A 16,177-nucleotide genomic window follows, 5' to 3' on the forward strand; every position below is an offset into this window, starting at 1 on the left:
TATATAATTGAGTGTATGTTACAAAACCAACTGTACTTGTCCAAGTAGCAATTGTAGGGCCTTTGAAATATTCAGATTCCAGAATATATGTGGACTATAGTGTTCTCCCATTTGCAAGGAGAGAGAGGGTGTGTTGATCCGGTGGCTTATAGAGCCTCTGAGCCCAATGTCCTTTTCCTGAAAAAGGTAAACTGATGGGGATGGGCATCACCATTTCAATTTATATTTCTTCCCAAATTTTAATCAAACCTTAGCATTTTATGTTCATTAATCATTATTAATATATATTGTGATTTGTGGAAATTGGGAATCAGAATTAATCAATTGATCTAATGATTAAAGATTTATTAGAATTTTTTTTGATGAATCGGGAATTTTTTCGTCAGACAGTAACTATATATTTTAAAGAGTAATCAGTCGGCAATCCTTAAAACACTACATATTCTTATAAAAATTGAATGACGTTTAAACTTAAAGTATGATAAATTAAATAATGCAAAATTATTTGGGTGGTAATGGTTGTTTCTACGAGTTTCAATATAATTTTTTGAGAGGGAATACTTGAAATAAAGAGAAGCATTTTTTCTATAGGAACATATAGCTAATTACCTATACGAAAAAGAAACATTTTTATGATTTTTAAATTTATGTTTGAACTAGTCTTTAATAAGGCAACATCTACCACTTGCTCATAGTTGAATTTAAAGACTAATCATGAGTTTTTATGAATCTACTCTAATTAATTGCGACAAATGTTATAATGGACAATTTTTAATTAAGTGTTATCAGTATAATGGAGTAAGGGGACAAGTAAAGTGCATGTATCGCCACAATGACAAGGACCCTTTTGTCTGTGTATATATATTTTATTTTTACTAGAAAATTATTATTTCGGTCAATACATGTACTATTCGTAGTAATTAATTAACAAATTTTGTGAGATAATATTCACAAATCACAAAAATTGGAATTATATATTAAAAATAAATTCATGTTCAATCTTCATGTCAAATTATGCAATGTCTGTATATCACAATTTTAAAGTATGCTTTGCTAATTACAAAAATGTTTTCTGCATAATCTATACAATTCATTCACTCACACTATCGCATTACCTGAAAATGGAAAGTTTCATAATAATTCAGAGAATAAAAAAATTTCATAATAAACTAGAGAACTGAAATTTGATTGTATGAGTTAAAGTGAAATTGATTCGACATATTTAAAACAGCTTTTTATTCGATTAAATTAAATGAGAAGCTCGATTTGTTTCAAAATATCCTATCTCGGATTCGATTATACCCCATGAGCAGGGGATCTAGGGATATTTTAAATTTTTGATAAACAACTATATGTTTTCAGATTTTCAAAAGGTTTTTAGTAATTTTATAAAATCTAAAATGATGAAAAGATGTCAATAAAAATTTTTAGCCGGATGCTTCTTACCAGATCCGCCGCTCCCCATCAGAACACACAACACATTAAGCAGGTGGCAAAAACAAAAATTCAAACGTACATATATATATGATTTTTAAAAATCTCGTAGTTATAGAAAATTCATGATAAATTTTCTATTAACGCATTGATAATATTTTATCGTGTTATTGTTTTATTCCAAGCTGATTAAATCTTTAAATAATTTCAAATTGATAAATTAATCAATTAATTCTAATTTCCCAATGCTAATCGTGTTAATATTTACCGAGTTTACTCGCTGAATGGAGTTCTTACAATCGAGTCATCGCCAAAAAAATTACCGTATATCACAGCAAACAACAACATGGTCACTGAGCAAAGCTTGAATATTTATCGATAGCATTATACTAGCAAAATCAACCTTAATATGATTTAATAATGACCAATTAACAATTTAAAACCATTCTAAATAACACTTAACCATCAAATCCCGTTTGACTCCAAACCGCGTCTCGAACCCGGCTCATATCCCTACCTTTAAGTGTTCGCCCCACGCCTTCGTAAACCGAGTTGGCAGCCGAGTTGCGACTCCGAGCCAAGTACTCGTGTGGAGGAACCATATCAAAGTCACGCTCCTCCCAATCGTCCGAGTCATGCATGGACTCAACCGACTCAACTCGGTAAATCTTTGACCAATCCGGCACGTTGATGGGCGCTGACGTGGCCATCTGGCGTCCACGTGGCGACGCCACGTAATCCTGACCACGGATTTGGTGCACGATCCGCGGAGAGGAAACCCGGCCCGGATCATCAAAGGCCAATGACAACCCGCCCACGTGGCCTTCCTCATTTCCACCTCCCCGGTGACTCCTCCTACTCACGCGCACATTTGTCTCCACGTACGCACGTGGAGTCCACTCAGCGTTGGAACTATGATACGTGTGCTCCTCGCTGTCGACACTAACCGTGTCGACAGCGGACCACACGTCATCTTCCGCAAACTCCAATTCGCCGTTGACCGGACCCTGAGTTTGACGATAATTGTAGCTCCCTAACAAACGCTCGCTTCGACTTATGGTCAGTCCTCGACCTTTGGCCATGTATCATCACAACCACCGGCCGAAATCCGAATGAATCTTAAATTCAAGCTACCTAGTAAAAAATATTGTTTATGTGTACAAGTACATATGTTATATGTATGTTGTGTATGAATATTAATGTGTGTAAATGTGAGCTAGCTGATGCTATAACTCCATTAGAAAAAAACATAGAGTGAGCCTTTATGTTAGAGACCTGTATATATAGCGACCGATGATTGCATTAGCTGGACCCACAACGACCGCATAATTCATGCATTTCATTTCATGTGAATTTAGGTTACATTTTATCTGCATTTTATACCTTAAAATCACAAGGTGAGATCTAAGAGTAAAAAGAGAGTGTAAGGTAGTTTAGATTGGAGTCAGAGGGGTCGAAAAAAGAAATCAAGAAGTAATTAAGTATAAATATGTGTAAAATAAATCTAAATGTTCAAAAAGTGAAGAGTGTATATCGTTTGTGGCCATTTTTTTGGAGCACATTATGAAAAAGCCATCTGATTTTCAAAAGATATATATACTGATATAATGGTGTAAAATGGGGAAGCAAAAATAGATTAAAAACAATTGAAAAGCAATTGATTAAACTAGGTTACACTGTTAAAGTAAAAAATATTGACAAGTGTAGATTCTTGATTCTCTTGTCAGTAACTGTAAGTCAGTAATCAGTGGTTAAACCTAGGCCAGATCGAATTACAATTACTTGACCTTTTACAGTCTTCTCTTGCGGGGCCCAGACAGGATGTTCTCCCATTTGGATCCGCAAATTACGAATTTGAATTGTGAATTTCTTCTGGTATAACTGATATTCATTCAAAATTACTTCGGAAAAAGTATGATCATATCGGATAAAATATAAGTTTATATACATAAACAATAAAATTTATAGTTATGCTTTATGCTGTTTAATACTCCCTCCGTCCCGGTGGGTTGTATACGCTCACTGTTTGCACGCATTTCGAAGCTCTAATAAAATATAGTTATATAATGTTTTTTCACAATTTTTTTTTTTGAATAAAAGCTTAAACATCAAATCTTGGATTCTCAAATCTTGGAGAAGTGGTGACTCAAATCTTAATTCTCAAAGCCGACTTTCAAAACTGCAAACTCTAAAACACTCCTTGGATTTCCAAAAAAGCAAAGACTAAAATTTGTTACCCGGTAAAAAGATAATTGCGAAAGAAATTACATTTTTATATTTACATCTTTTCAAGAATAATATAAAAAAATTAATATATTCTATGATATTTATAGTAAAATTTGTGATAATAGTTTACAAAAGTGAAAAATTACTTTTTGCTTAAAAATATGGAGATGTTATCTTTAGAAGCAGGGTTTTTTTTTTTTTTTGAGAACTTTAAAGCAGGTTCTAAATCAGCTAAAAAAATAATCCGTAAAAGTAAATATTAATCTCCAACAATAATATCAAACGAAGACTACATCTTCTCCAAAAAGGACATTCACTCATATTATTTATAAATTTATCCGATGTGTTTATGTAAGAGATTTTGACATATTTTAACTTATAATAACTTTGACTATACAAACCACTAGTAATTACACAATTCGATTTGTTCTGTATTTTATAAATGTGGACGAAGACAAAAGATATGATGATCAAATTCAAATTATCTGGGAGAGAAAGTTAAATTCAATATTTACTCTACGTCGCAAAGCATAGCCCACTCGAATTAGTATTATTGTATGCATCCCCCTCTTATCTTATTTGCAATCGTCACTCGTCAAGTACAATTAAAGTGGGAGCCACAGACCATGTGGCCACGTGGGCACGTTTGTCTAATCCTATCAGCCAGTCACGACCTGACATGTATGATTCTACGCCATCGGTGGTCCATTTGTTGCCTTGTCATTTCCTAGTCCCACGTGGCCGCTGTGTGATGTACATTGATCAATACATTTACTCGTCTAGAAACATAAATTGAACCACTTGATGGAACATTTTACAGGATTTACAAATTCTATTAAAACAAACATGATCGCATGCTCCAGGGACGTTTGGGATATTAGACACTAGGTTAAAATACGTGCGTGAGATGTTAAGGCTAGAATTTTATATATTCTTTATTGAATTTGTATGCCTCATCGACTACTTAGAGGATCTCTTAGTAGTAAAATTTTGATCTAAAAATTTGTGTCTTGTAATAAATAAAAATTATCAAGAAATTGTGAGAATTTCTTTGAACTATGAGTAAAAAAAAGAAAAAAATAGGAAAAATAATTCTTAATAGTCAGTATACATAGGACTAATCCCATCATTATGTAATGAAAGTACTTAACCCCTCTAATGACTAGTGAATGGTTGTAAATTTGGAGATAGACCTGAGGTGAGTCAGAATGTGATCCAGATGACACCTAATAATGTCGAGATGAGATTGAGGGTAGATTCTTAAAAATGTCTAGCACCTATTTCCAAAATTCTAATGAATGAATTGAGTGAAATGGGGAATAAACACATACTCCCTCCGTCCCAGCAGATTCTTTACAGTTTCCTCTTTGGGATGTCCCATCCAATTCTTTACATTTCAAAACTTACCAAAAATAGTAAATAGGTCCCACCACTTCCCAACTTTTCTTCCCTTTTCACACTACTTTTACTTCCTTTTCACACTACTTTTACTCCACTAACTCTCTTTTATACATTAAAAATTAATGGGCCCCACCACTTCAACCACTTTTCTTTCTCTTTCCCACTACTTTATACATATTTCTTAACCTCCGTGCCCAAACCAAACGTAAAGAATTGGTTGGGACGGAGGGAGTAATATAGTTTGGCTTTAGTGATTTTCACTTAATCACTAGCCTCCACATATATTTTTTACTTCAGTGATTTTCATGAAATCCTTAACTTCTTTATGTGCTGTAATATTCTGCTATTATGATTTACAAGCAGGAAGAACATCTCAAATGTTACCGTCTAGCCAAAAGAAGACAAAATAGATACCTTATTTTAGAATTTTAAAGTAGGAAAGAAAATTATGACATCCAAGAATAAGAAAACGAAAAGAAAACAGCGTGGGCATGAAGTATCAATTTTTGACGGGCACATTGGATGGTAGAGAATCAAAAGTTTATAAATGAAGGTCCCATATTTTTTGTCCCAAATGAAGTACACAAACTATGAAAACAGGACACTTTCATGACATATTCACAATTCACCATCAAGAGCCCCCTCCTCGTCTAATCATAATTTGAGGTCGGGGTCAGTAATATCTGATATAATTAGAAATGTTTTAATTCGTTAAGATATATTGGTCACATAAGTTAGATATTAATAAATGGATTTTAAATTACATTTATTAAAATATATACTAGCACAAAAATATAAAATAATAATATATTATATCTAAAATATAAAAGATAAAATTATAGTTGTCAAGTTGTATTATCTCACTATGAAAGTCTCGGACCAGGGAATCCTGATACTTATGTGTGGTTATTAATTCCGCTATACCAATAATAAATTTGATAAATTTTATATAAATCCTGCATCCATAAGTTCCGATTTCTAATTTCCTCCGATATTGGTTACAATTTACAAAACCTTTATCACTGGCATAGTTTTACAATTTCGATGTAAAGATTTTAGGTATAGACCGGTCTCAATTGACACAACTCAACTTGAACCCCTTTCCTCTTCTGTATTTGTGAAAAACACCCCTGCTCAGTTATCTCGTTGCTGTGAGTCCCGTGCTCCTGATTCTGAAGTATCCTATGTTGGATTAAGCTTATTCATACGATGAATAAAAACGCATTATTAAATCATAAATAATATTAATTAGCGTCCTTACCTTCCTTATCCTATATTCCTATCTATACTATTAAAACTAAAATAGTATCAAAATTTAGTGCGTCGGTGTAGTTTTATTAAATTACCGTATGCCAAACTAAGAAAATAATATAATTTTTTTTTTTTTCAGAACTTTGATTTATGTAAACACCTCCTCACCAGTAAACCGAGAAGGAGAGGAATTTCAATTTTGGGAAGGCTAGCGCAAGCAAACTTGGACGATACAAACAATCAAAGTTGTATAAGAACAAATTAGCCCCCCCAGCCTTTGTATACTACGGTAGAGACAAAGATTAGTGTTACATCGTACCTTTTGCTTGACAGAAAATTTCTTCAATTATTTGTTTACGAATTATCGGTCGCCAAGAAAAATCTTTAACAAATTCAGTGCATGCCTTTAGATTGTTTTAACAACTTCGTAACGGAAAGAAATTTGTTAGGTTATTAAACTACAAAAAAATTCCACTGCTATATGAGGATATAGTATGTTTGCCATTATTTTTAATTTGAAATTGAAAAATAAATTAAAATGAAAAATAAGTCATTAAAAAAAAGAAGTTAAACATTTTGTTATTTATGTTAATTTATATGACAAAAATATTATAATCCAAATTAATAATTTATCATAAATATTCTTGTTTACAAATTTAATAACTCTTAATTCGTCGGGAAGACAATATTATTCAAATATCAACATTTTAAATTATAAATGATTGAGCTTATTGGCTTTGCTCAGTGAACGACCCAAGAATCGTATTAGAGGGCAAACTTGTATTTTATAAATTATTATTCTAATAAGTGCGAGAAATAAGATCGATTTTAAATTATTTTCAATTTTAAGATGTAATCGTAAAATGTTTATGTCTGCAGACTGCAACATGCAGTCTATATCGTCATTCTCACAAACAATTTATCAAATTAATAATAATAACTATTATTGTTATATTTTAATGAATTATAAATTGTTTATAATATAAAATCATAGAAAGATAATTTAAAATTCTTATCTACAACATGATCCTGGATCGAATAAATTTTTTATAATAAGCCGAAAGAAACTTGTGTGATTGACAGCTAAACAGTACCATCTACTGCTGAGTACTATTTTTAAGTTGTGTAAACTGATAGGTGTATTATAATAAACTATAACAAAGATACATGATCGTCCTGTTTGATAATTATATACTCCCTCCGTTCTGTTAGCGTATTATATTAAAGGTTTTTTTTTAGCCAGAAATAAAATTGCATTAAAATTTCAAGTCTTCCAACAATATATGAAGAAATTCTGAATGAACATCAGCTCTATTCCAGATACGCTCATTCCAGATACGCTCAGCTATTGAACTCGAGTTTATCGCTATAAAGTGATATTTTTTCGGTACTAATATTTTTTCTTAATAAAATCTATCATATATTTCTTTCATTTCCAGCACTTCTGCATATGTTCTTTTTTAGCTGGAATAACCATACTAATATATGGCCATTATTCTTAGATACCAGCAGACATTTTATTCTTAGATAACAGCAGACCAGGGTCTAGGAGTAATATGCAACTAATATATAACTTAGGCCGCCACACCATGTTAAGAGAATTATACGAGTTGCTGATTTCCTACTAAAGAATATTGATCATGAGAACCTTCCCTTTACCTAATCTTTTTACTAATACAGTCCCACGAGAATAGCTAAGATCATTTATTAGCATAATTAATTACTCTTACGAATAATTTTGCTCATTTCTTTGACCAAATTGCCTCATATGGATCGGTCATCGCTAATCACTACCCACACTCTGATTGATCAATTTTCTACACTTTGATGCTCAACCATTGAAAATGCTTAAACTGTTACATTCATATCTTTTGCCTTTAATTATTCTTAGACAACCCAAATTCCCAACCAAACAATATACTCCAACTTAAGTTTAATATGCCATAATTTTGTTGTACCATACATCTGTCAACTTCGCAGGTTCCAGTTTAATCATCATTTTGGCTATTAAGTGATGTCAGATATAATAATAATCATCAAATATTGATTAAGTGATAGCCCCTTGTTTTTTTAATTTTATTTACAACTTTTACATAATAGGCAGTGTTAAGATCATATAATTTTTTTACATTTTCCACCCCTTGAAAGAATATTGAGAATTAAAGAAAATAGAACCCGAGTCTTCGACTCTCTCTGAAGACTGAATTCTTATATCATACAAAGAAGAACAAAATCATAAATGATGCATTTAAAAGGGTGGGTAGTTGGATTTTAAATTGTATATTTGGAAATTAGCTAAATATAAAATATGAGAAAATAATATGTCCAATTTTGCTAAAAATTACTTTTTATAGTGCTTCTATAACAATAAATCCGTTTATTATAGCAAAATTGTTAAACTTGCGCTTAGAAATTTTTTTAGAACTGTTATGTATGAGTTAAGTATCTAACTTTCAACAGATAATCGCATCAAACCAAATCCCATACAGATCGACTACTCCCACTCGTGTGTTATTTGTGGTAATAACATTGGTGGCAAGTCAATTTAATTTCTTTGTTTCGGCCGAGTTTTCTTCGATGCAACATCTGATTAAACATTTGATATGCTTGGAATCTTTGTGTATACTGTACTAGCAAAATGTTGTGGGCGCCTGCCACATTGTACCAACTTTAAACCTGGTTTATCTTCATTCTAAAAGCTGTCGATAATAATTGTACCTTTATTCATTTTAAAACGGGATTAAATAAGGTTAGATCGAATCATTTCAACACGTAAACATATAAATATATTATACAATATGTTTGGGGTGTGCTATTTCAACAATGTGCATCTTTCAAAATATCAGATTCAGTGGCTCTCCTGTACAACATTGACAATAATTAATCTCCTGAATTATCTTTATGTGGTCGAAATGAGTGAGGGTTGGAATCAAAACTAATCCGTTGACTTATCAATTCAGGATTTATCAGAAATTTATTGATTTTTTTTTTTTTTTAGCAAATTGAAGCATAATCAATAAATCGGCATTTTTAGAAATTAATCAGAGATTTTTAGAACATTGCAACGATTAATGTGCATGATAAATTTGTTACAATTTCACTTTAAAATCATTAACATCAACAACTAGCGAATTGACAGAGCCTCGTGCTTTTTCCAAATTCCGAAGTGCAAAATCGTGCAGATAATGGGCAGTCCTAAAATTTAACACGAACGTGATTATTCGCTATATTCGAGATTATGTTAATGGAGAATCATAATAATAATTGTAAAAAGAATTGGGTACCAAGTATATATAACGTTGAGAAAAGAGCTCTTTTCTACTGTTGTAAAGATAACCATCAAAAATGGAAGTAGGCATATATCATCGTATATTCGAAACATGTAAAGTTGCATAACGCAAACCAACTCTCTCCTGACCAAACATGTGATATGCACCTAAAGTTCCTCACAAGCACAACTTGGCTTGTACACTTTTAATAATACTCTCCCAAACTTCCCCCTTTCACCAAAACGCTTATAATAACAAATGCCACACGCATATTTTATCATTATTAGTTTATTACACTCCGAGCTCTCAGCCTTCAGCTTACTGGTATGTAGTATCGAAAAGTAATTTACAAAGAGATTGCTTGATATTAAATTTTTTTAAAAATCACCTTTTTATACCCAACTATCGTTGTCGGTCTGATGTAAAATTCGAGAATTGAAACTAATTGATTGATTGACATGTCAGTATTTATTATTAATCCATAGAATATTTTTTTCGATATATCAATATATTTTTCAATAATCGAGGATTTTTTAATAAATTACAAATTTTCAAAACACCACCGTTGTTGGCAAGCAGTAAATTGAAATACATGCGTAAGTTATCGCTTAACATATTTATCATGAAATAATATTAGGATTTAAAGAACTTAGGTATAAGAATTTTTATAGCGTAATAGTATAATCTCACCACCCCATCATATAATTAAGTATTATTGTGTCAATTCTTCGATTTAATATCGATATATGATTAGAATGGAAGCTTTAGAGATGTTTTTGTAATGGGTTTGTGAGCTGTTGTAGGTAGGGATGAGCAGAAACCGAACCGAAAATTAAAACCGCACCAAAAACCGCAAAAACCGCATGAAACCGCACCAAATAAAACCGCACCGAATAAAAACCGAACCGAAACGAAACCGCACCGAGGCTTTGGTTTTGGTTTTGGTTTCTAAAAATTTTAAAACCGAATACAAACCGAACCGAACCACAATAATATTTATATTTATTTATTTTATATATTTAGATATTGTATATAAATTATATCTATTATAAAATATATAATTATATATATAGTATATACATTGTCAAGAAAGCTTTGCTTGGCAGACTGTCTACTAACTTTGACAATGTTCTAAACACGAAAGTTTCACATTGCACACTCGCACACTCATTTATGCTGGTCCATTTTTGTTGGGTTAATCGTTTAGGCCTATGGTGCCTGTTTATAAGTGAAATTTATGTGAATAAGGAAGCTTGACAAGATAAGATGAATAAAATAGACTAGTTTTTGGCTGTTGGTAATTTTTGCCTACTGCCTTGACATCTAAATATGCATTAGTCTATCTGGTGCATGTAACATGTTTCCGAATACATTTACTGCTTTCCAGTTAAACTCTCTTATTATTTAAATATTACTGAATTTCGCATATTTATTTAAACTTGTTAAAGATCCTAGCATTCGACAGTTTATCGAACTCTTCACGGTTTGAAAACCGAACCGCATCATGTAAAACCGAAACCGCTCATTTTTTAAACCGAACCGCACCAATGCTATTTGGTTCGGTTCCGATTTTGAATTTTAGAAACCGCATGTCGTGGTTCCGGTTGCGGTTTTAGGTGCAAACCGCACCAAACCGCACCACGCACGTGCCTAGTTGTAGGCTTGTAGCATGGTTGAAACTTGATACTGGTCAACCTTGGATTCACAGTTAAATAGTCCAAATAAACTTTGATGGGTTCAGGCCTTCAAAATTTTATTGAAGCTACATGATGCTCAGCATGTTAGCCCAGCATCAGCCCAGACATATATTAGAACCGGGGTTGTTTCAAATATTTTGAACTAAAAAAGAATCAGATTATTGCTTCTTTTTTTCCTATTTATTTACGTGTTTGACTTGTGTTTAAACTTCCAGAATATTTTAAGGGCCTTTTTCTGACTTGCCATTATTTGTAAATATATTTTTTTTATTTTGTTTAAAATTATTAAATCTATAATTGTACCAAAACAAAAAAAAATTAAGAAACATATTAATCTAAGAATATTGCCTCATTCTTTTTAGGCCTTTTATGAATTGAATATATGTTCTCATAATGCGGATCTGGGCAAGTGACTTTAACCACTCGCCTATTGATATTGACATAAAATTTTAAAGTCTCTCATGATTTTTTCTTACTTCTCCCAGGGTTTTAGATGCTATAATAATCTTTCCCCTAATATTTAAATTTTGATTTTCTTTTAAATGAACGATTTATTTTGAATTATTAGTCAATCAGAAGACATCAAGACATGGTTTGGAACCACTGGTTCATTATTTCGATTAGCGCACACACTTCCGCGAGCCCACGATTGCTATCGGTACAATACAAATCAAATGGTTTGCGTTTGACAGTGTTAAACCGTGCGAACTGCGAAACTCTGGTTGTCTGAGGGCGGATTTAGTATTCGAACTTTAGGGGGCACCAAACAAATTTACGGAAAACATTTATATATTTTCAAATTTTGCGTGAGCACTTCTCTAATTTTTTAAAATTTAAAATGATCAGATAATGTAAAAAAAAAATTTGGCGGAGACACGTATCCCTCGTGCATCTTCCTAGATCCACCCGGGTTGTTTGGCGATAACAGTATGATTTACTTACCAAAAGGGGAAGCAATTAATTGCGGAGATTTTGACAATGTAGGTGGAAGTTTCTGATATATACGGATGAACTAGTCAGCTATCTCTCTCCAACGTGTGCTGACTCGGTGAATCCTAACGCAAACAAGCAGCCAAACAAGTTGCTTGTTTAGTTTGTTCACACCTTAATTCTAGATTCCTTCTTACAAACCTTTCACACTCTTCGTCTCTTCTACATATATATACCACTCGGTGAATTTCATCAGCCAAAAAACTGAAAAACGTAGCACCCAGTGATATTCTTTTCTAAAACTTGAAGTGTAAGGTTCGCCAAAACAGCGCAATATGCTTAAAATTGTTTAGCAAAATAATATTGCAAATGGTATAGATGTCCTAAAAGTTTCCAATCGTTTAATTTCAGATTAGCCCTCTGCAAGATATCTTTCGAGTTGATTTTAAAATCTGATTAATCACTATATTTTTTTTAAAATAATATTTCATATAAGAAATTAAATTAATAGATCAAATATGTTTATAATATTATATCCAATTTATAATCGACCAATCACTGATTATTCCTACTAATCTCCGTCCAATTTATATACATCTGTACTCGTATGCTTTCGTCTAGATAAAAATTCTAGATATTTTTCATTTAACTGACACTGGTCACGGAACGACCTGACAATTGAGGTATTAATTATTATTACATCTCTAGAAGCCATATCATAATATATCAAACAAGACCGAATGGAGATGAAGACTTCATTTTACAAAATAGTCGTCTCGGACTGACACGCAAGCACATGAACGTGTGCTGTACCGTTTTTTAATACTTATCAATACTTGCCGATTAACTACTACTACAATCAGCTTCATCTACGAAACATCCCCATATGGCCATATATACTTGTGTCCAAATATAAATACACCTTCTCCCTTCTCATTTCTCTCCTCGACTTACATTCGAATACACAAACACAATCATTCGAGAGTTCGAGACTTGTCAAATTTATAAATAATACTAGCGTCGATATATTATGGGAAACTCGTGTTGTAGAGGGGAAGCATCATCGTCGATGGTGTTTCCACACTTTCATTCTGCCGAGAAAGAAAGTTTATTGGATAATAAAACCTCGTCATCAGCTTCTTACGATGATTATGATAAGCAGCATAGAGAAGTGAAGATCAAGATTACGAAGGAGAAGCTAGAGGAATTGCTTGGTACAGCTGACGTGCATGGCATGTCCGTGGACCAAGTTGTTGCTCGTCTCTTGAGTGCTAGCGCCGATCATCATTATTATGATCCTGATGGTGATCTTGATCTTGATTCTCATCATCATCGTTCTTGGAGGCCGGCCCTTCAAACTATTCCCGAAGTCAATTAATTTATTAGTATTATTATATATGTTTAATATATAGGCGTTTACAGCGGCTAAATTACGAGGAACCATGGTCTCTGGATCATGAGTTAAGTAGCTAGTTGATTTTGTTTCGTTGGCTAGAGTTCATTCTATTGGTTGTAAATATCATCAAACTTGATGTCGTCTATCATTTGATGTATATACAGATAATATATACATATTTAGATAAATGCGGGGTTTTGTGGGGGAAATTTTGTTCTTGATCAAGCTCATTTTTTTTTTACAAATATGATTTATAACCTTACAAATGAGTATTTGTTGTACGAAACTTTCAGAGTGAGTCAGGTCGAACCTAGGACCTGGTACGACAGAGGATAAACTCTTTACCACTGAGCTATCCAATCGTTCTCTGATCATGCTCATTTTAATGCTTGGAATTTTGGTTTCATGCAGAAATCAATAATCATATTTTCATACATGTTGCTATCTTGGCTGGTCATATTCGATATGTTTGTTTGTACTCTCCTTTCCTTTTGTTTGAGTTATCTGTTTAATTGCAGTCATTTTTTTTATTTTTCTTTTGGTAAGGTGATTGCCGACAACTTCTGGGTTGATATAGTAATGAAAAACAATTAAAACTAAATCATATTCATCATCTCAAAAAAAAAATTAAAAAAATAGTCATATTCATTTTTCCGAGCGCACAAAGATTCAAGGGGACAAGGAGAACACAAAGTTTCTAAAGGGACAAGTCTAATCTATTATATTATATATCTAATAGCAGAACCTTGATCAATTTAATTCAATAGGACTAAATTACCCTTTACTTAAAATGCATATTTATATATATAGAGAGGTTATTATTGACTTTTAACACCAACATATTTATTAGACATTAATGTCTAATCATTAATATACATTAAATTACTTCATATTTACACATCTATTATATATACAAATATGTATATTATATTTATATTTATGATTTAATAAATAAATAAATAAACCAATATTTATGATTTGATAATAAATAAGTAAATATCCACTGTTATAAAAAGCGGGAATCAGAAAATCGACGATTAACCAAAATGATTAATAAGATTATTACACTAATAACTACTTTCAATCAAATCATTAAACATAAGTTAACTTGCACATCTGTTTATTGTTGTTGACTTTTAACGATGCTCCGTTAAGTATGGTCACGTGTTTCCATCTAAGTATTAGGTTCGCTGTTTTTGCTACTGTGATTAGACCCGGCAAATTCTAACACGACACGAATACAAGATACGAAAAACGACACGACAATTTAGTGTTTGTGTTTGCATTTTGAGTACACGACATGAAAAGATACACGATTGAAATGTCGTGTCGGTTTTGTGTTTACCTTTCGGGTACACGACACGACACGAGGTACACGAAATAAATATAATTTAATAGTTAAATATTAATATTTAATTATAAATATGTATATTTATAATAAATATATGTATATTTTCTTTTAAAATAATACATAGTTTATAATATGTAAGTGTAAGTGATTTAAATATATATATTTCATACTATTTTGTAAAATTTTTGACTAGAAATCTAATATTTACATTAATTTATATATTTATTTATATTTATATTTAAATTTGATTTTACACGAAACACGACACGAAAACGACATGAAAACGGAAGTACACGACACGAAAATACACGAACGCTAAACGGGTCGGTTTTGTATTTCACCTTTAAGTACACGACACGAAAAGGTACACGACACGAAAATACGATCTGCGCGAATTGCCATCGCAAGGGGTGGATTGATTTGCTATTGCAGTGTTTGATGGATTGATTTGCTACTATTTTGATATTGTTTGATGGATTTATTTATTGAAATTTAATAAAATTGTCATAAGAATTAAAATTATTCAAAAATATTTAATAATTAAAATTGAAATTATATTAAATATAAAACATATTAAATTTAATTAAAAATTTAAATTATTTGAAATATGATACACAATGAATTTAAAATTTATCAAAATACATAATCATTTTGAAATTGCAAAAAAAAAAAACTAATTAAAATGATTTCCTCTGAATTTGGTAAGTTACAGTGAAATTTTTAACTTGACAGTGGAATGATTTTAAATTATTCTAAAAAAAATATGAGAAAAGTTTATTTTTGATACTTTTTATTTCGCAGTTACGTATAAGTTGCTTTTGGTTGAGTTTAACTCATTTCTCAATTTACTGAATGCTTGAACTCGATTCAACGTATATAGTTATTTATTGATCTAGGGAATTATATTTGATATTTGGGTAAAGCATGTGAATGAGACTGGATAATATAATTAAGGTCAGATTCGGGATAAAGCATGTGAATGAGACTGGATACTATAATTAAAGTCAGACCCGTCAGTGCACAACGTATATTATTTTTAACACATCAACGAATTACGTCAGTTTTCCGTCACTCAGGTAACAAAAATTGACGGTGATAGGCTAATTGTAAGTTTTAATTACTTGAATGAGTTGACCGCAAATTATTTAAGTTCGATTATCCAACTGCAAGCTGAGGGCGACTTCAGTCATGAATAGCCAATTAACCCAGATAATAAATATAT

At 31.8% G+C, this 16,177-nt stretch overlaps 1 protein-coding gene across 1 annotated transcript; it reads right to left on the reverse strand.

The window, feature by feature from the left end:
- Nucleotides 1–1,788: 1,788 nt before the first annotated feature.
- Nucleotides 1,789–2,692, reverse strand: LOC108212892 (protein S40-5). The gene has a single exon (XM_017384608.2). It carries the CDS (start codon nt 2,514–2,516, stop codon nt 1,893–1,895), a length of 624 nt encoding a protein of 207 aa, XP_017240097.1. The 5' UTR covers nt 2,517–2,692; the 3' UTR covers nt 1,789–1,892.
- Nucleotides 2,693–16,177: the final 13,485 nt, after the last annotated feature.

The sequence above is a fragment of the Daucus carota genome, chromosome 1, assembly GCF_001625215.2.
Source record: "Daucus carota subsp. sativus chromosome 1, DH1 v3.0, whole genome shotgun sequence".
Lineage (NCBI taxonomy): Eukaryota > Viridiplantae > Streptophyta > Magnoliopsida > Apiales > Apiaceae > Daucus > Daucus carota.